This window comes from Euphorbia lathyris, chromosome 5, assembly GCF_963576675.1.
Source record: "Euphorbia lathyris chromosome 5, ddEupLath1.1, whole genome shotgun sequence".
In the NCBI taxonomy this organism is placed as follows: domain Eukaryota; kingdom Viridiplantae; phylum Streptophyta; class Magnoliopsida; order Malpighiales; family Euphorbiaceae; genus Euphorbia; species Euphorbia lathyris.
The window spans coordinates 70552201-70577292 of NC_088914.1; the positions used below are offsets into that span (position 1 = coordinate 70552201).

Sequence of the window (25092 nt, forward strand, 5' to 3'; positions counted from 1 at the left end):
AATTCAGAGATTTTTTTTGAAAGAAAAAAGTTTAAGAGTTTAATCAATAAATAATAAAAAAATCTATTAAGGTTTGAAGTCAAATGCGAAAAACAGTCAGACACGCCAAGGAAGTTCGAGGTTCGTACGAGAAGACAAAACAGTGGATAAGTTTTTCTCCGCCACGTCGACTACGAAATATACGCGCCTGCTTAACCGTTTACTTTGAACTTTTCTTAACCTCCACCTACTTCATGACTTCCCTCTTCTCCCTTTTTTTTCTTTCCCCACCAAAATTTCTCACTGATCATTTCTTCTTCTCACACAATCTGCCATACCCATAAACCAAAGATTGTTTCTTTTAGGGTTTTTTCATTCTGAGTTTTGATTCTGGATATGTTTACAGGTCCAATTGAAAGGTGTTTTGGTGGTAGAAATGGTGGAGATGGACTCTTATGGAACATGGACTTGAAACCTTATGCTTCAGGTGATTATTCAATTGCTGTTGTACAAGCTAATTCCTCACTTGAAGATCAAGCCCAAGTCTTCGCTTCACCTTCTGCTACTTTTTTTGGTGTTTATGATGGCCATGGCGGCCCTGAAGCTTCTCGTTTCATCGCCGACAATCTTTTCCCCTTTCTCCACAGTGAGTTTGGAGTTTTCCCCCTTTTTCAAATTAGGTTTTGGAGTTCGTTTATCGTTTAATTTTCTGTTGATTGTTTTAATTTCCTTAATTCGGTGGCAGAATTTGCAATTGAGCGAGGTGGAGTATCAGCAGATGCGATTAGGAAAGCATTTGATGCAACGGAAGAGGAATTTTTTCAATTGGTAAAGCGATCATGGGAAGCTCAGCCTCGGATAGTTTCAGTAGGTTCTTGCTGCCTTTTTGGGGCAATTTCAGATGGTGTTTTGTATGTAGCAAATTTAGGGGATTCGAGAGCTGTGCTAGGAAAGAGAGCTACTCAAAGCAAGACAAAGAGTTCATCTATGGTGGCTGAACGCTTAACTACGGATCATAATGTTGGCGTTGAAGAGGTGAGGAAGGAGGTTGCTGCTCTTCATCCTGATGATGCACACGTTGTTGTATATATTCATGGTGTTTGGCGGATTAAAGGCATCATTCAGGTATTATTTTAACTGCTTCAATTACTACTAATTAATTGGTATGGCTTGAGTGCAGGGGAATTTGATATCTAGTGTATGCAGAGAGCTCGAGTGTAGGAGAATTTGATTTCTAGTGTATGCAGAGGTGCTCAGATATAGGGGGGGCTCAATTTCTAGTGTATGCAGAGCTCGAGTCTAGGGGGAGTTCGATTTCTAGTGTATGCAGAGCTCGAGTGTAGGGGGAGTTCGGTTTCTAGCCTATGCAGAGATCGAGCATAGGGGGAGTTCCATTTCTAGTGTATGCAGAGCTCGAGTGTAGGGGGAGTTTGAGTTGGTTTCTCGTGTATGCAGAGCTAGTGTGTAGGTTCGAATTCAATTTCTAGTGTATGCAAAGCTAGAGTGTAGAGTTCGAGATCTTGTGTATGCTGAGCTAGAGTGTAGGGGGAGTTCGGATTTGGTTTCTAGTGTATCCAGAGCTAGAGTGTAGGGGGAGTTCAATTCCTAGCGTATGCAGTGCTCGAGTGTGAGGGACTTCGATTTCTAGTGTATGCAAAGCTAGTGTAGAGCTCGATTTCTAGTGTATGCAGAGCTAGTATATGCAAAGCTCGAGTGTACGGGGAGTTTGAATTCAGTTTCTAGTGTATGCAGAGCTAGTATATGCAAAGCTCGAGTGTACGGGGAGTTTGAATTCGGTTTCTAGTGTATGCAGAGCTAGATTGTAGAGTTCGATTTCTACTCTATGCAGAGCTAGAGTGTGTGTAGGGGGAGTTCAAATTCAGTTTCTAGTGTATGCAGAGATAGAGTGTAGAGCAGTGTAGGGGGAATTCGATTTCTAGTGTATGCAGAGCTGGAGTGTGGGGGATTTCGATTTGTAGTGTATGCAGAGCTTGAGTGTGGGGAAGTTTGATTTCTAGTGTATGCATGCAGAGCTCGAGTGTAGGGTGAGTTCGATTTCTACTGGTTATTTTACTGGTCAATCAGAATATATGGTGTTCTTTCTTTAACTCTTCTTTTTGAAGCCTATCAGTGAACTAGTCTTGGTTCCTGCAATACTATTATTCTTCACATTTTGCGCAGGTCTAAACTCGGTTCTTCCTAACTTAGTTTGGATTTGAAACATTCGCAGTTAAAGTTAATCTTGAGTTGTTCTTATCTTGGTGCTACACATCTCTCAGTATTTGTTCTGTTCGTTATGTAAACTAAAGAATGTGATAAACCGGGCTTTACTCAACTCCTTTTCTTTGTAGGTTTCAAGATCAATTGGAGACATCTATCTAAAGAAACCTGAGTTCAACAAAGACATTTCTTTTCAACAATTCGGATTTCCTGTTCAATTGAAAAGTGCTGTGATGACAGCAGAACCATCAATATTGGTTCGAAAGTTAAAGCCACATCACGAATTCTTGATATTTGCTTCAGATGGTCTCTGGGAGCAATTGAGTGATGAAGAGGCCGTAGAAATTGTTTCGAGAAGCCCACGAGCTGTAAGTTTACAACAGACTTTCAAACTCATAATAATCCCTTTCTGCAGAATCCTTGAAATGAATTATTACTTGTGCAGGGAGTGGCAAAGAGACTAGTGAGAGCCGCTATGCGAGAGGCAGCAAGGAAAAGAGAAATGACTTACGATGACATAAAAAGAATCGAAAAAGGGGTTCGGCGACATTTTCATGATGATATTACAGTCATCGTTTTATATATCGATCATCCATCAAATGGTAAATTTAGAGAGGGAAATGTTGTGGACTCCACGAATTGTCCGGTCGATATCGATAATATAGCATGATATTTTACATGAGGAGGCAGTCAAAATTAGCATATGATATATTGTGAATAGTTCACATAAAGCAGCGTTTTATTTATAGGGAAAGGATTTAAAGAATAAGCATAGTGTATACAACATTGTAAAATTACATGCTCTTTTTTTGCACCTTTTACTGTACAAATTGCAACAAATTTTAAGATCAAATGCAAGTGAAGCTCTTCTTTGAGCTCCAAAGGAAAGATATTCGTTGAAGGTTTATAACAATTTTAAAGATCATAGTCTGTCATTTCTTGTGGCTGTCTGTGGGACTCTGAAGGTCGTTTGCTCTCTACCAAATAATGGAGATGTGGGTAACATGTGATCAGTGGGGTGTCTTTTGTCCTGTGCCGAGAATGGTATATGGGAATACTCCGACGGTCAGGTTAGTAATCGGATACGGAGAAAAAAAAGTAGAGTAATAAAGTAGAAAGAGAATGTAGTAGACCTTTCAATTGGGTGTTGGGGTTGCTCTTATAGAGTTATGAGATGTTACCGTTGGCCTATAGGCCTCGGCCCACTAAGCATTGGCTAGGTCCTTGGCGGGCTTGTGTATAAAAGCCATATTCCTTATTATATATGTTACGTTAGTAGGAGTTTTTTTATTTTTAACAAAATTAACTACTTAATCATTTTATCTATCATGTAATTGAATGAAGAACAATGCAATAATGAGATTTTTTTTAATATTTAATAAACGGGAAATTTAAAATGCCCGAGAGAATGTCTATGATACATGGATTTAATTTTGTTAGTTAAAGTTTAAATTTTTTACAAAATTATGGGTTTATCTTTCTAGCGTTAATTATTATTATTATTATTATTATTATTATTATTATTATTATTATATATATATATATATATTCTTATTAAATTTTATATAATCTTTTGATTATATATTCATATATGTTTTTATTAAGTTTTATATATTCTTTTTATTATATTATTGCAAGTGTGAAAAGAAGTGTTACTAATAAATAATATTATTGTTTATTTTATTTTTAATAAAAATAGGTAAGCAATTTTATAACTTAATAGTTTAATTTGCATAAAGATGAATATATATTTTCAGTTTACATATATGTTTGTAATTTGTGTATTATTGAGTTTTCAGTTTATTAATTATTGACCAATTAAATGGAATATATATTAAATAATTATTATTTTTAAAACGTAATAAGGAAAATTAAAAATTTATGAAATAATTAGATAGTTAACTTTTTTTGAGGGATTAAATAATTAATTTTAATGCATATTAAATATTTTTTTAGGAAATAATTTAGAAATAAATCATTGTTCATGTTGTTGCGCAAATCAGTCTTAATGAATTTCATTCCAAAGTAAGCTCTTTCAATAAAAGTTGTTGTAACGGATAAGATCAAAATCAACTTAATAAGTTGATATGTTAAAGGAAAAAGAGAGTGATATTGCTTCTGAACCATCTTCTTTGCAACTCCTCCAATATCTTCCAAACTAAAGAATGTTGCATTCTATCTCATTTCAGAAATGAAGAGTTCGAGTTCCTCCATAAGCTGAGTTAGATCACAATAATAAAGATTCTTTAAATACAACTCAGCAAGATGGAGCAATTTTCTGTGATCAACATTCTCAAATGCATTTGTAGTATCAAGATATAACATGTAAGCAATTAACTATGTATTTGATTCAAGAAAACGATTATCCAATTCTGTAGCAAGACGATCTACAACTTATCTTTTTTCAAATACAAAAAAGTCAAACATTGTTGAATATTTGTTATATCATTATATGAAAAGAATAAAAAATAAAGTACCTCCACAAAAATCTTGACAAAAAAAATGACGGTGATGAGTCCTTGGTGCAACATCAAAAAGCCTTCTAGCTCGATTTGTAATAATATCTTCCATATTGGACACTTCAATGTCATTTGCTCAACAAATTTCACTAGCTTCTTTGCATTACTGATCCCATCTATTCTTCCTATATGTTGCCAAATTCTGTTTTGTCAATCTAATCATTCGTACAACATTAACAATGTTTTGATGCTTCATTTGTAGAGATTGTGATAGTACATTTGACATTCCTAATATTTGTTTCATTAAATGAACAATGAAAAAAGATTCATAACTGTACATTCTGCTAAACAAACCCCAAACATTGCTCATACCTTATGATCTATGGAATCAATGTGTAAAACTTTAAGCACTTCTATCACTGAACTCCATATACTAAGAAGATGTGAAATTGTAGTATAGTGAGAACCCCATCTCGTATCTCTTGACTAAGCTAAAATTGTTTCTTGATGTTTCCTTTTTTCATGTAGAGATTTCTCCAATTCATAAAGACTGCACTACTTTATCATGTCGTGATTGACGAAGAGCATTTTCTCTTTAACATGAAGCTCCAATAGTGTTCACGGTCATAAATAGATAACTAAAAAAAATCACATATCATTATATTATGATCTCCAACAACAACAACCATTAACTGAAGTTGATGAGCAAACAATGACGATAATGTGTATTCTTATTTTCATTTAATATGATTGTTTTTATTCCCTGGAGCTCTACTCTCATATTAGAATCCATCGTAACCTTGATCCCTAAGCCTACAGAGACATAATCGATTCATTGCAAAGAAAACATCAATATGTCTCTTCAAAGACTGCATAAGCGTCACTAACATGTACCGCCCCAAGTAATTCTAGAACCTCACCATGTTCATTCACAAATCTTACAACCACAAACATTTGTTCTTTCGCATAACTATCATGACACTCATCAATTAAAAGAGAAAACAACTTCCCATTAAGCCCATCAGAATAACTTCTAGTGTTTCTGACGCACAAGCCTTAATAATGTCCTTTTGAATTTGATGAGAAGTCAATTAATTATTTTTCGAAACATTTAAGTTCAACATCTTATTCAATTTTTTATTTTTATTGCAATAAAATGTGAGAAGCTCAAGAAAGTTGCCTCGTTCCAATGATTCATCATATCCACGAAAAGTCAAACCTTGCTTTAAAAGTAAAGAATCACTTCTACAATTTGACACAAGTCTGATAAACAACCTCATTCGTTTCTTTTGACTTTGACAATATATAATCAATATTTAGCCTTTGATTTTGAAATCCTAGAACCCGCTCTATAGCATATTTGTATGGACTAGATATACCTCATGTATGATCCCTAAAACTTATCTAAAACTTTTTTCCAATTTTTAAAACCAATTTGTGTAAATGCTTTATTCCCTAAACCTATTTTCTCTACCAAACAAATAACAATATAAAAAATACAGTATCTTTGAATACAATGTAGTCTATCACGGAAACATATCAAACCAACTTGTTTGAAAACTCCTTTGAACTCTAGAAATATTAGGTCAAAGAAATATATGGTTTTTTGGTTGATATGGATCTTTTAATAAGTAGAGTCTCTTTTATTCATCTTGAATGATATTATTATATATAATAATTTATTTTCTATTTTCGGGATTACAAATAATACCACCATCGGATGTTTTTACACATTATCTCTTTTCATTAGGATTCAGATTATTTGATGAAGACTCAATCGTCAACTTAACTGATTCCATCCATTTGCCTTGATTTTGGTAACAGCGACACCTATAAGATTGTGTTTGTAAAAACAAATACCACAGATATCGGTCTGCAAATCGGTCAAACCACAGGATAGTTTTTTATAATTAACCCTTGAAATTATTGGGGCGGTGGTTTGAGAGCTTTTCCCTTCTCTCCATTTCTTTCTATATGATGCTTTCCGTCGTAAATAAAAAAGAGAATGAAAATGAAATATTGTTTTTAAGGATATGAATGACATTTATGTCCTTTTTATCCTATTTTTTTTAATCAAAACTTCGTCATTTTGTGAAATTTTAATTCAAAAAAATTTAAATTGCAGAAGATGGGGGTTTCTCCCCCATCTCATGCATTCGGCCATGGCTGGAGCCTCTACAGCATGTCAGTCATGGCGGCTTCTGATGGAGCCAGAAAGGAAAACTCATTTCCGGAATGAGAGTAAATATGCACTTCTTTCAAAATATTAAAATCATATTTGGTTATATATATATATATATATATATATATATATGGAAAAGTCTTCAATGGTTTTAACCCATCCAATGGAACCAAAATAAAATAACCCCTCAATAAATGCATATCATATTTCTCACTCCTCAATTAATTCTTAGACTTTCTCTCTCCATTTATCTTTACAATACACCATTTTTATAGAAAATCTCAGCCACAAGGTTGAAGATTCCGGCGCACCATTTCCAGATTCCGGCCACAAGGTTCCAGATTCCGGCCGCCGTGATGATTTTTTCGGCCACCGCGAAAAATGAATAAAAATTAAATAAATACAATAAGAAAACGTTTTCTTCATGGACATATAACAACAAGAAACTGAACAGCCACAAGGTTGATGTTTCCAGCGCAAATTTCCAGTTTTCGGCCACCGCAAAAAAATGAAAAAAAAAATTAATAAATGCAATAAGAAAATGTGCTATTAATGGACATATAAAAATAAGAAACTGAAGAGTCACTTCTACAAATACTACTTAGGAAATTGTTAGCCGTTTATATGATTTTTTTTAAAGGGATATATATATATATATAATAAATTTAGCTCTAACGTTTTAAGAAAATTGCAAATTTAGTCCTAATGTAGGAAATGATGTAAATTTAACTCTAACGTTTTCAAGCAAGATCAATTTTAGCCCTATATTACAAAATTTTTGAAAGATTGTTTTGACTGTTATTTAATTATCACTTCAGAATTTTCAAACATCAATTGTGTCTAAGATATTTATTCTTACTAGCATAATTATAAAAAAACCTAGTAAAATGCTAATAACTAAGTGTGTCACATATAAGTTAATCACAATTTTTTTATCAAGGTGTCTAAAATATTTACTGTGTTACTAAGTTAGTTACAAATAACCAATAAAAAATATACGAACCTACTTCATTTTATCGATAAACTTATTTAGAAGGCCCGATATGAGAGTTAACAGTCAAACCAATTTTTTCATTTTTTTTTAAGTATAGGGCTAAAATTAACCTTGCCTCAAAACTTTAAAGGTGCTAAACTAGATTTGATACTTATCCCTATATATTATTAAACTCTTATATTTTAATTTTAAAATTGTTTAGGGGAATATAAACTTGACTTTTTTTTTTGAAATATACACTTATTTTTTTTTTGAAAGAATGAAAGAATGATATTATTGATCCGCCCTTAGGGCATTACACAGAAACGGGGGAGGTACAGACCACCATTCCCCGTAGTTAGGCACAAAACCAACGACACGTGCTAATCCATGTGCCACATGATTCGCTGACCGAGCAACAAACACAATACTACACCTAGGCATTGTTTGTAAAATAGTTTTGCAGTCCTCCACAATACGACCGCCAACTGAGAGGGTACCCACATCTTTTAGTAGCGCATTTACCAGAAGCAGACAGTCCGACTCCAACAGCATATCCGGCCAGCCCCTACCCTTAAGCCAGGTCAGCGTTTCTCGCAAGGCGAGGGCTTCCGCCACGAAACCATCACAAGGACCCCTCAGCAGTCCATTTCGTCCGACGAGGAATCAACCCGTTTCATCCCTCACAACCATACCGAATCCAATTCTCGCTGGTAGCCTGAAGACTGCCGCATCAACATTAATTTTCACTCTGTTGGGCCCTGGGGGTTGCCAGGCTAATGTATTCCTCTGCCCCTGATTAGCAGCCTGACCCGGCAAGACAGTCTGAGCCTGCCTCCACCGGTGATAAAAGCCCAGCGCTTCATAAAAACTATTCACTACTGGTATCTCCTTTCGATTCCAAACCCAGTCATTGCGTCCCCACCAAATAGACCAGCAGGCCATAGCAGCTAATTCCAGGTCCTGGGCGCAACGCGATGACTGTAAGTGGCACCAGAACTCAATAAGGTTGTTCGCCATTGCACTTCTGTCCCCTAGCGGTGATGCGTGCCACACTTCCTTAGCCTTACCACAACCGATCAGTGCATGAAAAGTATCCTCAATGCAAGCAGCGCACCTGGGGCATTCCACTACGACTTCCACCCCACGGCCTCGCAAAGCCGACATCGTTGGTAGACACCCTGAGAGAGCCCTCCACATTAAATTATTCACTTTAGGTGGAATATGCATACCCCAGAACAACTTCCAATTCACATTGCATGCATTTGGGTGAGCATTGGCGAGAGGCCTTGTAGAGGAGTAGCCTCTTTTTGTTGGTCCCGTGTGATTAGTTCCAAGGGGGGGGGGTTAGGAACTAATATAACTTTTTTTGTTTAATTGATATGCTGACTTAATTATTTTGCAAGTTTGTCAACTCAGCTTTTGGTCAGCTTGGCCAGATATGCTATAAGACAGCTTTGGCCGAATATTGACTAAGGCTATTTTATTTGTAAGTTAGATATTGACACTCTTGGAGGTCAGCTTCTAACTCAGCACTTGAAATTACTCAGAGTCAACTTTAAACAATTTTATATGCTGAGTAAACTTCACACACAACACATGCACATATATATATTGAGAGAGAGTTTAGAGATTACTCAGTATCACTTATCCTGGTTCGGCCTCTCTGCCTACGTCCAGTCCCCAGAGTCCTCCGGGCTTTTAGAATCCAATACTGAGCTCTTTAAAGGTAGAGCACAAACCAATTACAAGGCAGTTGAATATGCAAGAGTACCTTCCTCTATTCGTCTACTCAACTCCTACTAAGTGCTACAGCCCAGCACCTAGATTTCTCTACCACTGAATGTTTACAGCCAAACACTCAGCACAACTCTCTTAATTTTACAATTGAAAAACGCTTGTTCCTTTTCAAATAAAGAACACTTTAGAAGATTCTAAGTAATCACTCTAGCATTTACACAAGGAATAGAAGATGAGTGTAAGATCTCTTTTTGTATCTAAGTGCTTTTGTATCTTTTCTCTCTTGTATTTTTCTTTTTGTAGTTCGGCAATGATCCAAGAAGTTTGATTGTCCTTATATAGGAAAATCTGTGATGGATCATTTTGAAATGATTTAGCCGTTGATGTTAAAACGGCTCTTTTAGGGGACAGATTCTGGTCAGCTTCAGACTGTTCCGGCCATTCCCTTTCTCTGCATTCCTTCAGACGTCAGGCTTGTCTTATTGCGTCTGGCTTGTCTTTTTGTGCCAGTCGTCCTTTACCAATAATCCATTGACCCATACATCTCGGAATGTGTCTTCTGCGTATTTCCAAGGATTCAATTATTGGTTCAGAAGGGCGGTAATCATTGTCTTTTAGCAAACGACTTTTTCATGCTGTCCTAAAGAATCACTCAGCTTCTACTGCGTAAATCATTGTCTTTGGCAATTCTTAGGCTAAGTATGTTTTTAGTCAGCTCAGCTTCGTAAGACACTTGTTGTTGTTGTTTCTTATGCTGAGTTGCATTTCGCTTCTCTTTGTTGGACTTTTATGTCTTAGTCTCTTGATGCTAAGATTGATTCCACTCAGCTTGATACTTTAGGCTTCTATGCTGACCTTCATTCCGCTTAGCTTGTTTTGTTCATTTCATGCTGATTTCTTCCTGTCTTTCTTTTTATATTTATCTTTATTTATATTCATACTCAACATTTAACAAACGGATTAGTACAATTAAAATAAAGCACTTAAATTTAATTGTCTCTGAATCATGGATGATTTTGTCAAATCAAAATCTTGTGGAAAGGTGTTTCAACAAACTCCCCCATTTTGATGTTGGCAAAATGCATAATTATGGAACTCAGTTTTGAAATTCCCCATGATTGATTTATTTTTCATGTTTCTGAAATTTCTCCTCAGTAAGGGTTGCATCTGTTAATTTACCTCTTAAACCTTCCAAGATTTTATTTTGAGACAAACTAAGGATGTGTGTACTGACTAGATTCAGTTCTAATTTATTTTGAGTCTAGGTCAGCTTTCAGAAATGCTTGAATACTCATTTTGATTTACTCGTTATTATGTATATTGAGTATTTGTTTGTTCAATTTGCTTATGTTAATGTGCATTGATAAGCATGGCATTTGAACAGAATAAAAAACACAGTTCATTTGAAACTTAGAATAAACCATACAAATGCAAAATGCTTGTGCCCACACAAAATAGAATCATAAAAAAGTTTCAGTAGTCTCTCTTCTTAGTCTCTTTTCTTAAGCCTTACCCTTTCCTTTCTCACTCTACAGCCTTACCCTTTCCTTTCTCTTTGCTTCCTGATGCACCTATCTTTTGTTGAGTTCCAGCTTGAGTTCTCTCCCCCGTTTTGCCAGCATCGGGTTTATAGACAAAGGTGTCATTCCGTGCAGCAGAGGATAGAACATTGGAATAGCGTTGTAATCTCTTTGTGCTTTCACTCAAGCCATCTATCACAGGAACACAATCATCTCGAACATTTCGAGGAACTGGGATGGACCCAGTGATCAGGTTGATAATACACTCATGGGACTTACTAAGCCAAGTAAGGGAGCTGGTAATCTGAGCAAAGGATTGATGATACATCTTCAATAGGGCAGAGTCATAGAAGATGCGTTGAGCATTGTCATAGCGAATGGCCTGCAGAACACCTTGTGAAAGTTTATCATTGGTGCTGGGATCAACGTCCATCTGAGCTTTGTTGACATTTAGAAGACTTACGGCTTCACTGAGTTGATCAATTGTACATTGAGAAGTGGAGGAAACGAGCTCACGTGTACAAGTGAGATCAGCAGTTAGCTTGGCAAAGCATCCCTGCAACTCAGCAGATGTGGCATACTCAGGAGCAACCGTTGTCCCAAGGTTGGGCAGTTCTGTTCTTAGTTCGGCAAAGTGGTGATCTAACTCAGCCGAAGTTGCATATCCTGGAGTAGGTGCAGAGAGATTGTTGATTTTACCTTCAAGGGAGTTCATGTGGTTTATCATCAGAAGGAATAGCTCAGTCAGTTTGGCAATGTGATCTTGCTTAGGTTGCTGTGATTGGACGGTGGTCACAACACTGATAAGATCCTTGAGTCCCTTAATTTCAGTAAGAAGTTGAGTGAGGGCAGAGATATTTGTTGACTCAGGATGAGCAGACCTAGCAGCATCAGAAGTGGTGAACTCCTGGAGAATGGATTGAGCCGTTTCTATGATTCGTCGGCCAGACTGAGTTGCACTAAGATATGCATGTTGCTCAGTGGAAGTTGGCTCAGACGCAGGAATGGAGGTGGAGCTGGATGGTGGTGGAGTTTGCTTCTTAGTTGCTTGAGTATTTGGTTCTTCATGAGTTTGAACAGGTGGATCCATAGTTTTCTCCCCATGTTGAGTGGCTTGATCTTCGAGCTCTTGCTCGGCAGGATTTGGATTCGGTGGAGTCTTGGCATGTTCCTCAGTGCGAGTAACAGAGGCTTGATTTTGCTCAGGTTCCTTGGGAAGAGACTCAACATGGTGGGAAAAATACTCGAACTGGATTTTGGAGGGATCCGTAATTTGCTCCAAAGATGGAGACTCAGCCAAGAGATCAATAAGAGGAGTCTTGACAGCTTTCTTTTTCAGTCTTTTGAGGGACTTAGGTTTTGGAGGTGAAGGGTCAGTGTGAATATTTACATCCTCAACCTCGGCTTCATCATTCAGATCCTCTCTTTGATGATCTTCTTCTTCTTGTTTAACATGTGCCTCCTGATGTTGCTCAACATTATCCGGCTCAGCATGATCTTTTTCTTCAGCATTAAGCTGAGTATCAACCTGTCTTTGTTCTTCTCCTTCATCAGCTTGCTCAACTGGAGTTTTCTCAAAATCAATCCCAATGTTCTGAGTGCAGTGAGATTTGGGTGTCACAACCCAATCAATGGGATCAGCTTCAACTATTTTCAACCCAGAATTTCTACATTTCTTCTTTAGAGGTTGTTCTGGGGATTCTTCATTTACTTCTTCGGGCTCAGCTTGCCCTTTCCTTTTCTCTGCGGACTTAGGTGTAATCTGAGGTTGGTCAGCATCGACATTCTTTCCTCTGGTCATAGCCCTCTTCTTTCTGGGCACATTTTCAATATCCTTTGCACAAGTGGCAAGTGTTTTTCTCTTCCTCTTTGCCTTAGGGGACTCAGCAGGAACTTCCTCTGGTTCAACTTCTGGCTCAGCATCTTCTGCTGCTAGCTCAGTTTCGATTTCTTGTTCAGCATCGTTTTCTTCCTCATCTTCCTCAACATCTTCACCTCCCTTTAGAGGTTGGTTGAACAATAGCCCAAATAGCAGAGCCGCGGTTATTTCTGTTCCCAAGCTTTTAGTCTCAGTGATGGTCTCAATCTTGTGATCTTCAAGGATCTTGGTGATTAGAGAACCTAGTCGAAGTTTCTTACCTCCACGTTGAAGTGCTCCCACCAAAAACACAGGCATATTGAGTGGGCAATGGGTTAGCATGTGCCATATAAAGCACTGCTCAAAGTTGGAGGCAGATGAGGTTGAGTTGAGTTTAGGGAAGATGAAGTTGGTGAATATGTAGTGCGCCATTTTCTGGTTTTGCCCCATACTGGTGCTGGGTATTTCTCCTTTGTAATTTTTGGGTTTGCAGAATCCCTTCATCTGGTCAAGCTTTTCCGTTGATACCTTTTCTTTTGTTGTTCTAAACTCGGTTCCTTTGTTAGGCAGGTTGAGTAAGGTTGCCAAGTAGGACGGAGTGATTACAATCTTGTGACCCTTAACGTGCATCTCCAGATAGTCAGCATCGTCCTTATCAACATGGAGACCGGAGTAGAATTCCCTAACCAACCGAGGATAGGTGGTTCTGGGAAGAGAGAAGAGGCATGTCCACTCGTTCTTCTTAATCCATTTACAGAATGGCTTTTCGGCGGTAATGAAGCTGGGAGAGAACCAGCGGCATTTTAGGACTTCTAGGTTTTTGACTTTCGTGTGAACTTTTACCATGGTTCTAGCCTTGGGTTTTTGTTTTGAGGAGCTTGCTGGGTCAGTTTGACGGCGTTTGCTCGGAGTTAGAGTAGATTTGGGAGTAGATCGGGGGCTTTCATCGGTGATTAATTTGCTGGAATTTTCACCGGAGTTGTTCTGAGCGTTGGACATTTTCAGAGATTTTTGTGGAAATTTTGAGAGAGACAGAGATTCTGAATACCAAAGGATTTACACGTGAGAAGTTCTGAGGAGTAATTCTTCCATTTTATATAGGTCTAAAGCGGTCCTATTTATTGAACAAGCCATTTTTCCTTGGGGCGTTCAATCGACAGAGATTCTGTCATTTAATGACATTTTCGGCGCATGGGTTGTTTCATAATTGTTTGCCTTTTCCAGGTGCCATTTATTTACACGTGTTGGCATTTAATGGTGCAAGTGGGTTTTAGCGCAGTTTTCCAAGAAAATGAACCGTTTGTGATATTGAGAGCCTAGTTCTTATCGAGGTGAATTCCTAACTCAGTATATGATAGTTGCTCGGTATATGTACCTACTCAGGGTAATCACACAACATGTATGTCAACTCAGTATGGGGTGATTTTTCTTTATTTCAAGCTCAGTAAGTAGTAGTTATTTAATTTACTCAGCATGGCATTTGCACAGCGTTCAAATTTTCACTCAACATGGCAATCACTCAACATTCACTAGAGAGTTATTGAAGGGGATTAGACATACCGATAGCTTCCCTTAGTATGTTGAATTGTTCACGTGCCAAGGGCTTGGTGAAGATATCTACGAGCTGTTCATTAGTTGGCACGTAGGTCAGCTTGATCTCATCTTTTAGTACGTGATCTCTGATGAAGTGATGCCTTATGCTGACATGCTTCATCCTGCTATGTTGGATTGGATTTTTGGACAGATCAATGGCACTCTTGTTGTCACATTTGATCTCTATTATTTCGGTCTTCACTCCATAATCCTCAAGCTATTGCTTTATCCATAGAACTTGAGCAACACAGCTTCCAGCAGCCACGTACTCAGCTTCAGTTGTAGACAGGGCTACAGATGATTGCTTCTTGTTGAACCAAGATACTAGACAGCTTCCAAGGAAATGACATCCTCCCGAAGTGCTTTTACGTTCTAGCTTATCTCGTCCATAGTCAGCATCAGTATATCCAATGAGGGTGAAGTCATTTGAGGTTGGATACCATAGACCTGCATCAATTGAGCTCTGCAAATATCTAAAGATTCTTTTTACAGCCGTTAGATGAGATTCTCTAGGGTCAGCTTGATATCTCGCACAATAACATACTGAGTATTGTATATCAGGTCTACTCGCTGTGAGATAAAGTAGGGAACCTATCATACCTCGATAGAGTTTACTATCTATTGACTTACTTTTCTCATCTTTGCATAGGATAGTATCAGTACCCATAGGGGTTGATATTGGTTTGCAGTCCATCATATTGAATTTCTTTAACATTTCCTTGGTGTACTTGGACTGGCTTATGAAGATGCCATTCTTACCTTGCTTGATTTGGAGTCCAAGGAAGAAGTTGAGTTCCCCCATCATGGACATCTCGAACTCAGTTTGCATCTGTTTGCTAAAGTCTTTGCACAAAGATTCATCAGTAGCACCAAATATTATATCATCTACATATATTTGTGCAAGTAGGGTATGTTTTCCCTTTTTCTTAATGAATAAGGTTGTGTCAGCTTTTCCCCTGACATAGTTCCTGGTTAGCAGGAAGTTGGTCAACCTCTCATACCATGCTCTTGGAGCTTGTTTTAGGCCGTACAGGGCCTTTTTAAGTTTATAAACGTGGTTTGGAAATTTTGGATCTTCAAAACCAGGAGGTTGATTAACATATACCTCTTCGTTTATGAAACCATTAAGAAATGCACTTTTGACATCCATTTGGTATAACTTAAAGTTCATGAAACTGGCATAGGCACACAATATACGTATTGCTTCTAACCTAGCAACAGGTGCAAATGTTTCCCCATAGTCAATACCCTCTTGCTGACTATACCCTTGGGCTACAAGTCGAGCTTTGTTTCTTATTACATTTCCATGCTCATATAGTTTGTTTCTAAAAACCCACTTAGTTCCTATAGGCTTTTGATTCCTAGGTTTAGGCACTAAATCCCATACCTCATTTCTGGTGAATTGATCAAGCTCTTCTTGCATGGCATTGATCCAATATTCATCATGCTCAGCATCAGCAAAGTTCTTTGGTTCATGTATTGAGACGAATGCAACATTGCTGAGGTACTTCCTAAGCTGATCTCTGGTCATCAGCTTGTTGTCAGCAGCATCAAGAATGGACTTTTCTGAATGTCCTCTTGGGATTTTTATTTCTTTGGGCAATGTTGAGTCGTTTGAAGGAGGTGTTTCTACAATCTCTACAGGAATGGACTGGTCAGCAAATATAATTTTAACTTCTTGCTTACCTTTGGTCAGCCCTTGTATTGATGATTCAGAGGCTCCATTTTGATCAGCGGAAGCTGAGCTTGGTTCATCTTCAGTGAGCTGAGTTGTCTTTCCTGCAGGGTCAGCTTCATCGAACTCAACATGAACAGACTCTTCTACAATCTGAGTTTGTTTATTATAGACTCTATATGCTTTACTGTTTGTTGAGTACCCTAAGAAGATCGCTTCGTCAGCTTTAGCATCAAATTTTGCAAGATTGTCCTTTGTATTGAGTATGAAAAATTTACACCCAAAGGCACGAAAGTAACCAATGTTGGGCTTTTGTCCTTTCCAAAGTTCATATGGGGTTTTATTAAGTATAGGTCTTACTAGAGCCCTATTTAGTATATAGCATGCTGTGTGGACAGCTTCACCCCAGAAGTACTTTGGAAGCCTATTTTCACTCAGCATGGTTCTAGCGATTTCGACAATTGTTCTGTTCTCCTTTCAACAACCCCATTCTGTTGAGGTGTTCTAGGAGCAGAGAAATTGTGGTCAATACCACTGGTTTCACAGAATTCATCAAACTGTTGGTTTTTGAATTCTCCACCGTTGTCGCTTCTGATATGAGCTACTTTTAGGTCTTTGTCAATTTCAAGCTTTCTAATAAGTGTAGTGAACATCTCAAAAGTTTCATCCTTACTACTCAGCAGGATGATCCAAGTGTACCGAGAGAAATCATCTACAATGACCAAGGAAAATTTCTTACCTCCCAAGCTGAGTGGCTGGATAGGTCCGAAAAGATCCAAGTGTAGTAATTCCAATGGTCTCTTGGTTGAGACAATATTTTTACTTTGAAATGACTTTTTGGTTTGTTTCCCTTGCTGACAAGCTTTACACAACTGATCTTTCTCAAATTTCAATTTGGGTAATCCTTCAACTAATTGCTTTCTAGCTAACTTGGCAAGAAGATCCATTCTGACATGCCCAAGTCTTCTATGCCATAGCCAGGAGTTATCCTCTTTAGACACTAAGCATATGTTTTTGGAAAACTGTTTTTCTAAATTTAGCATGTATACATTATCTACGCGAGGGGCAGTTAAAATCAATTCATTTGTGTTCCCCTCGAGTATTTGACACTTAGTATCATCGAATACAACCTTTCTGCCGCTCTTGCAAAGCTGAGCTACACTCAGTAGGTTGTATTTGAGACCTTTGACTAAGGAGACAGACTCAATAGTTGGGTTACCTCCGATAGTACCTGAGCCGACTATCTTACCCTTTGTCTCCGAAGCTTACACTTCCACCTCGTTTAAGCTCTAGTGTGATGAATTGTGTTTCATCACCTGTCATGTGCCTTGAGCATGCGCTGTCTATATACCACAGCTTTGACTTCTCTACGCATGTCAAGCTAACCTGCATTTTAAACTATTCATTTTTAGGTACCCAATTCTTTTTGGGTCCTTTCGTGTTAGTGTAAACAGGTGCAAAATCATATTTTAATTTGTGACAACATACTTTTATAGTGTGGCCTGGCTTACCACAAAAGTCACAAAATATTACCCTTTGGGGGTTGTACTGAGTGCGGTCAGCATTGTTGTGCTGAGCATGCCAGCATACCTTTGTGGAATGTCCTTTTCTTCCGCAGAAGTCACATTGGACAACTCGCTTGTTATGCCAACACACTTCTTTTGCGTGCCCCCTTTTTCCACAACATTCACATTGAGTGAACTGCTTATGTTGACTAGTACTTGCGTACTCAGTATGGGGTTTATTTCCATTTGAGCCTTTTATTTGACTCTGTAAGGTTGTAACATCCTTTCTGAGTTTCTTTGACTCAGATTGAACCTCCGTGACAAACTTATGCATTATTTGAATGTTGTTATGTAAATCTGCATTGTCTTGGAGGAGATATCTGAGGTCACTCAGCTTGACCTCTTAAATCTCGTCACACCGCCTGCTGAGTGATTTGATTTTCTTGTTACACTTTTTAGTTAGTGTTTATAAATCACTCAAGGCATTTACCATCTCATTTCTAAGCAAAACTAGGGGTGTTACCTCATTGTTGTGTACCTCCTGGTCAGTTTCATCAGAGAGGTCAGCTTGCTCAGATTGAGAGTGATCAGCATCATCGGCCATGAAGCATATGTTTGCCGTTTTATTTGCATCAGCTTCGGATGATGTTGACTCGTCACTGTCACTCCATGTTGCTACCATTGCCTTCTTGTTTCCCTTCTTATCTCTTTTTAGATTTGGGCAGCTTGACTTGATGTGCCCAGTTTGGTGGCACTCAAAACATGTGACAGACTTGGAGCTGTCCTTCTTATATTTGTCACTGGACTCAACCTTGTACCTATCACCTTTCTTGTATGGCCTTTTGCTGTTTCTGTCATTTCTTCTGAACAGTTTCTTCATCTTTCTAGTGAACATAGCCATTTCCTCATCATCAGTTGACTCAGCTTCTGTGGAGTCGGCTTTCATCACTAGTGATTTCTGTTTCTTATCTTCGGACTTTTCTTTAGCTTCAAAAATTTTCATAGAGATCTCATGGGTCAGCAGAGATCCGATCAGCTCATCATATTTGTAGGTAGTCAAGTCCTGAGCTTCTTCTACAGCTGTTTTCTTTGCTTGCCAGCTCTTAGGTAGACTTCTCAGGATTTTCTTCACCTGTTCCTCTTCAGTGAAGTTCTTTCCAAGTCTTTTGAGCTCATTTATGATGTTGGTGAACCTTGAGTTCATTTCTGAGATGTCTTCGTTTTCGTTCATCTCGAACAGCTCGTAGAGTCTCATATGCTGATTGACTTTGGACTCCTTAACCTTACTGGTGCCTTCATAGGTCACTTCAAGCTTTTTCCAAATCTCCTGTGCTGACTCACAACCTGAAATCTTATTGTATTCTGCAGCATCTAAAGCATAGTGAAGCATATTTATAGCCGAAGCATTATTTTGTAATTTTCTGAGGTCATCCTCTGTCCACTCAGCTTCGCTCTTAACAATTTTCTCATTGTTAACAGTTTTATATGGCACATGTGGACCTTGAACAATTGGAAGCCATGCACTCATGTTTGTGGCTTGAATAAAGTTTTTCATCCTATTCTTCCAGAATGTATAATTAGATCCAAAGAATAGGGGAGGTCTAGTGATTGATAATCCCTCAGGGAGTATCTGTGTTGTTTGGTTCCCTGGAAGGAAACGAGTGCTGTTCTCAGCCATTTATGGGGATCCGCTCAAGATAGTTATATCTTTGATTAGTGAGCTTTAGCTCTGATACCACTTGTTGGTCCCGTGTGATTAGTTCCAAGGGGGGGGGGGGTTAGGAACTAATATAACTTTTTTCGTTTAATTGATATGCTGACTTAATTATTTTGCAAGTTTGTCAACTCAGCTTTTGGTCAGCTTGGCCAGATATGCTATAAGACAGCTTTGGCCGGATATTGACTAAGGCTATTTTATTTGTAAGTTAGATATTGACACTCTTAGAGGTCAGCTTCTAACTCAGCACTTGAAATTACTCAGAGTCAACTTTAAACAATTTTATATGCTGAGTAAACTTCACACACAACACATGCACATATATATATTGAGAGAGAGTTTAGAGATTACTCAGTATCACTTATCCTGGTTCGGCCTCTCTGCCTACGTCCAGTCCCCAGAGTCCTCCGGGCTTTTAGAATCCAATACTGAGCTCTTTAAAGGTAGAGCACAAACCAATTACAAGGCAGTTGAATATGCAAGAGTACCTTCCTCTATTCGTCTACTCAACTCCTACTAAGTGCTACAGCCCAGCACCTAGATTTCTCTACCACTGAATGTTTACAGCCAAACACTCAGCACAACTCTCTTAATTTTACAATTGATAAACACTTGTTCCTTTTCAAATAAAGAACACTTTAGAAGATTACAAGTAATCACTCTAGCATTTACACAAGGAATAGAAGATGGGTGTAAGATCTCTTTTTGTATCTAAGTGCTTTTGTATCTTTTCTCTCTTGTATTTTTCTTTTTATAGTTCGGCAATGATCCAAGAAGTTTGATTGTCCTTATATAGGAAAATCTGTGATGGATCATTTTGAAATGATTTAGCCGTTGATGTTAAAACAGCTCTTTTAGGGGACAGATTCTGGTCAGCTTCAGACTGTTCCGGCCATTCCCTTTCTCTGCATTCCTTCAGACGTCAGGCTTGTCTTCTTGCGTCTGGCTTGTCTTTTTGTGCCAGTCGTCCTTTACCAATAATCTATTGACCCATACATCTCGGAATGTGTCTTCTGCGTATTTCCAAGGATTCAATTATTGGTTCAGAAGGGCGGTAATCATTGTCTTTTAGCAAACGACTTTTTCATGCGGTCCTGAAGAATCACTCAGCTTCTACTGCGTAAATCATTATCTTTGGCAATTCTTAGGCTAAGTATGTTTTTAGTCAGCTCAGCTTCGTAAGACACTTGTTGTTGTTGTTTCTTATGCTGAGTTGCATTTCGCTTCTCTTTGTTGGACTTTTATGTCTTAGTCTCTTAATGCTAAGATTGATTCCACTCAGCTTGATACTTTAGGCTTCTATGCTGACCTTCATTCCGCTTAGCTTGTTTTGTTCATTTCATGCTGATTTCTTCCTGTCTTTCTTTTTATATTTATCTTTATTTATATTCATACTCAACATTGAACAAACGGATTAGTACAATTAAAATAAAGCACTTAAATTTAATTGTCTCTGAATCATGGATGATTTTGTCAAATCAAAATCTTGTGGAAATATGTTTCAACACTTTTGACACTATAAGCACCCGACGTCTCCCACTTCCAATACCATGCATCAGGGTCCTGTAGTACGGTAATCGGAACACTGCGGATAAGATTTCTATCCCTCTCCGTAAAAAGGTCCCCCAAGATGTCTTCGTCCCACTGGTCCTGACCCGTCGCTCTCAGGCTAGCCATTGTAGCATCCCGTAATGGTTCAGGGGTAGTGCTTTCAATATATGGATTTGTATCCAGAAGCCACGGGGCCCCCCACACACAAGTCTATTCGCCCGAGCCAATAGATATACGCGCACCATCTCTTATCACATGTTGAGCCGCTATTATACTTCTCCACACATAGCTTGTGTTATTTCCAACTCTAGCACTCAAGAAGTCAGAGGAAGGAAAATACCGCGCTTTATAGACTCTCGCCACTAGGGAATCTGTATTAGGAAGCAACCTCCATCCTTGTTTGGCTAACAGAGATAGGTTAAACGACCGAAGCTTCCTGAACCCCATGCCCCCATACTTCTTCGGAACACAAAGCCTGTCCCAAGATTGCCAATATAAGCCCCTCTATCCCTGACCAGGCGACCCCCACCAGAAGGAATTCATCATTCTTTCCAATTCTGCGCATAACCCTTGTGGAATTAAGAAGAGACCCATCGCATAAGTTGGTAGGGCTTGAAGGACAACCTTGAGCAGTGTTTCTTTCCCTGCACGAGAGAGAAATCTATTTTTCCAGCCATTCAGCCGCTTTGAGAAAGCCTCCTCCAGGTAAATAAAGATCTGGGTTTTGTTCCGCCCAATTAAAGAAGGCAATCCAAGGTACCTGTCCGGAACCGCAATTCGTGAAATTCCCATAATAGAGCAAAGCGTTTCGCATCTTTCAGAAGAACAGTTTTTACTGAAAGAGATGGATGAATTTTCAAATTAACCTCCTGACCTGAGGCTTCACCATACAACCTTAACCCTTCCTTAAATGCTTCACACTCTCCCGATGTCGCTCTAAAGAACAGGTAGCTATCATCTGCGAAGAATAGGTGAGAGATTAGGGGTGCTCTTCTAGCAATACTATAGCCATGGATAATCCCTCTCTCCTCCATGTCTGTCAAGTATGCTGATAAGCCTTCCGCATATAACAAGAACAAATACGGGGAAATTGGGTCTCCCTGGCGGAGTCCCCTTTGTGGCCGGATAGGTCCCACTGTGTGGTTCTGGTGTATAATATGGTATCTTGCCTTCGTAACACACTGCATAACCAGAGCAATCCATTACTGAGCAAATCCTAGCTTCCTCATAATACTCTCTAAGAAGGACCATTCAACCCTGTCATACGCCTTAGCCATATCCAGCTTTAGTGATGCATATCCTGTCAAGCCCTGTGATTTCCTGTGTAACCAATGGTTAACCTCAAATGCCAACATAACATTATCAGTAATAAGCCGACCAGGGACAAAAGCACTTTGATTAGCAGAAATAATCAGGTGAAGGCATTTTTTGAGGCGATTGGCAATAGCCTTTGCAAGAATTTTATAAATGACATTGCACAGGGCAATGGGCCTCAAATCAGACACCAATTCCGGATTAGACTTCTTCGGTATCAGGATGAGATTGGTATCATGGATCGCCTCCGGAAACACACCAGAATTAAGCCACCCTAGATAGGCAGAGGTCACATCCTGGCCTACCACACCCCACTGTGATTGATAAAAACCGGGGTTAAAGCCGTCAGGCCCCGGACTTTTGTCTAGCTGCATACTTAATACCGCCTTTCGAATCTCCTCAGCACTAAACGACATGACAAGATCAGCGTTTACTTCAGGGGAAATTTTAGGGGAGACACATTCAAGTATGCGAGTAGCATCAGAGGCACTGGATGTAAAAATATCCTCAAAATAGTTAGTTAACAGCAATTCCATACCTGAACCCCACTCATACCACCGTCAAGCTTCGTCGCGCAACCTCCTGATCGTATTCGATTTCCGTCGACGCGATGCTGCGGCGTGAAAGAAACGGGTATTTAAATCCCCAGCCTATAACCAGTTCAGCCATGACCTCTGCTTCCAGTGTTGTTCTTTCTATAGTAACAGGTCCTCCAACCTCTTTCTCGCCTCCATTAATTCATCAGGGGCATTCGGCATCCGTGAGGACTTCCACCGATGGACCTCAGTGCGGCACTCGCGGATCCTTTCATTATACTGGTGCCGAAGCCGCTCGCCCTATTGCAGCAGCGAAGCACCACACCACTGAATCTTCTCTAGCAGATCGTCACATCTAACAGACCCCCAAGCATCCCTCACCTTCTCACGGCAGTCAATCTCCCCGAGCCACTTAGTTTCAAACCGAAAACGATGATTACGATCAGAGCTAGCATGCGAAACTGAAAGATATAAATCCGCGTGATCAGAGCAACACGCATCCTCAACATATAACAGTGCTTCCGGGCATGCTAACAGCCAGCCAGCGTTGGAAAAACACCAGTCCAACTTCTCTTCAATGCAACGCCCTGTCCCCCTGCTCTTTTCCCAGGTAAAACGATGCCCCCTCGATTGAACCTCCACTAAACCACAGAGCTCAATAGTTTCCCTGAACCCATGGAGCAGCGACGGTGGATGACGAAGCCCCCCAACTTTATCCGACTGTAACATCATGTCATTAAAATCACCAATGATAACCCAAGGCAAGCTACTACTTACTGCCAAAGCCCTTAGAAGCTGCCACGAATCATTCCGACGACTACGCTCTGGGAAACCATAAAAACCGGTTACTCGATACTCCGGCAAACCTGGCATTGAGACTTTGAAATCAATGAAATTAGAGGAGAAGCCCAGAAGATTTGCAATATTCGGTCGCCTCCATAAAAGAGCAAGACCACCTCCACAATTAACAGGGTCTACATAGAACAAACCAGCATAATCAAACTTTCGTCTTATTAATTCAATTTTTAGGCGATTACATTTAGTTTCCATCAGGAATATACAATCAGGCCTAAACTTGGACACTAAATCAGCTAGCATACGAACTGTCCGGGTATTGCCCATTCCCCGACAGTTCCAACTTAAACAACTCATGAGTGCGTGCGGGCCTGTTCGCCAGTGCCCGCTTGATTGGAACTATCAATTTCACCACTAACATCTTTCTGCCCATTATCTTGTCTTCTTCTTTTAACTTCATTGATAATCACTTCATCACCGCCTCCTTGCTGTGCACTCATCTCAGTTGTCTGATGTATTTTCCCAGCACCTAACTCGCCCGTAGCTGCCGGAGTATTTTCCACCACTGTCGCCGAAAGAGGGGCTGCCAGTAATAATTTTGATGGCGGGGGTAGCGAAGAACGGCGAATCTGGGCTTTCATCCAGTTCCCATACAGCCTGTCTGCTTTCCCAGGGTCCTCTAACTCAAGCAACTCCTCACAAAACTTGTCTGCATGGCCTATCTTGCCACAATAAAAACAGAAGGTAGGAAGCTTCTCATAGCGAAACTGAATCCAGGAGAAATCCCCACCCTGTTTCCCTATCTTCATCTTCTTTTTAAGGGGTTTCATAACATCTACTAGGACCCAAATTCTCATATAAGTCCTGCTGGCACCATTAAAGTTGTTCGAGTCTGCCACCACAAAACTCCCAATGAAATTCCCTATGCTTTCAGCCACCTTCACAGACATAAAACCCACAGGTAGGTCAAAGACCTGTATCCAGAACTCGGTTGCCCGAAGTGGAGCTGTAAGCGGACAAATGCCCTCCACCAAGCGTTGCACAATTAACAAGTGTTGGTCAAAAGTCCATGACCCCCCCTGCAGCACCCGGTCTCTCTCCAATGGGTGATAAAAATCAAACCGAAACCTATTAGGACTCAACTCCTCAATGAATAGCCCTTTGGCCGGCCTCCACAGTTCAGTAAAGGTATGTTTCATCATCGGGGTACGGAAGTTTCGCTCAGTAAGTAGCCTGCCAATCAAACTCCAAGCCTTCGACCTTTTCTGCACCACAACATCATCAATCGAGACTTCGAGACCGGTCTCACGCTCTTCTTCGAGCGTGACATGGTTCTGGAAAGCACTTTCTAGGCTCATGGTTAATGATAAAGGGAACACATGGGAAGGAACCAAATGGGAACAGGTAGAGAACGACAAAGTAGAAGTCTGCCGCCGCCAACAGCCGTAATCACAAGTGGAAAGAAAACCTCGTCA

At 39.5% G+C, this 25092-nt stretch overlaps 1 protein-coding gene across 1 annotated transcript; it reads left to right on the forward strand.

The window, feature by feature from the left end:
- Positions 1–218: 218 nt before the first annotated feature.
- On the forward strand, positions 219–3089 carry LOC136229327 (probable protein phosphatase 2C 78). The gene is made up of 4 exons (XM_066018040.1): positions 219–625; positions 725–1104; positions 2331–2567; positions 2645–3089. The coding sequence occupies exons 1-4, from the start codon at positions 376–378 to the stop codon at positions 2867–2869; spliced, it is 1092 nt and encodes a 363-aa protein (XP_065874112.1). The 5' UTR covers positions 219–375; the 3' UTR covers positions 2870–3089.
- Positions 3090–25092: the final 22003 nt, after the last annotated feature.

Coding starts and splice junctions, on each gene's coding strand:
- LOC136229327 (XM_066018040.1), top strand. CDS start 376: ATGTTTACAGGTCCAATTGAAAGGTGTTTTGGTGGTAGAAATGGTGGA. Junction 1,105..2,330: donor GGATTAAAGGCATCATTCAG/GTATTATTTTAA, acceptor TTTTCTTTGTAG/GTTTCAAGATCAATTGGAGA. Junction 2,568..2,644: donor TTTCGAGAAGCCCACGAGCT/GTAAGTTTACAA, acceptor TTACTTGTGCAG/GGAGTGGCAAAGAGACTAGT.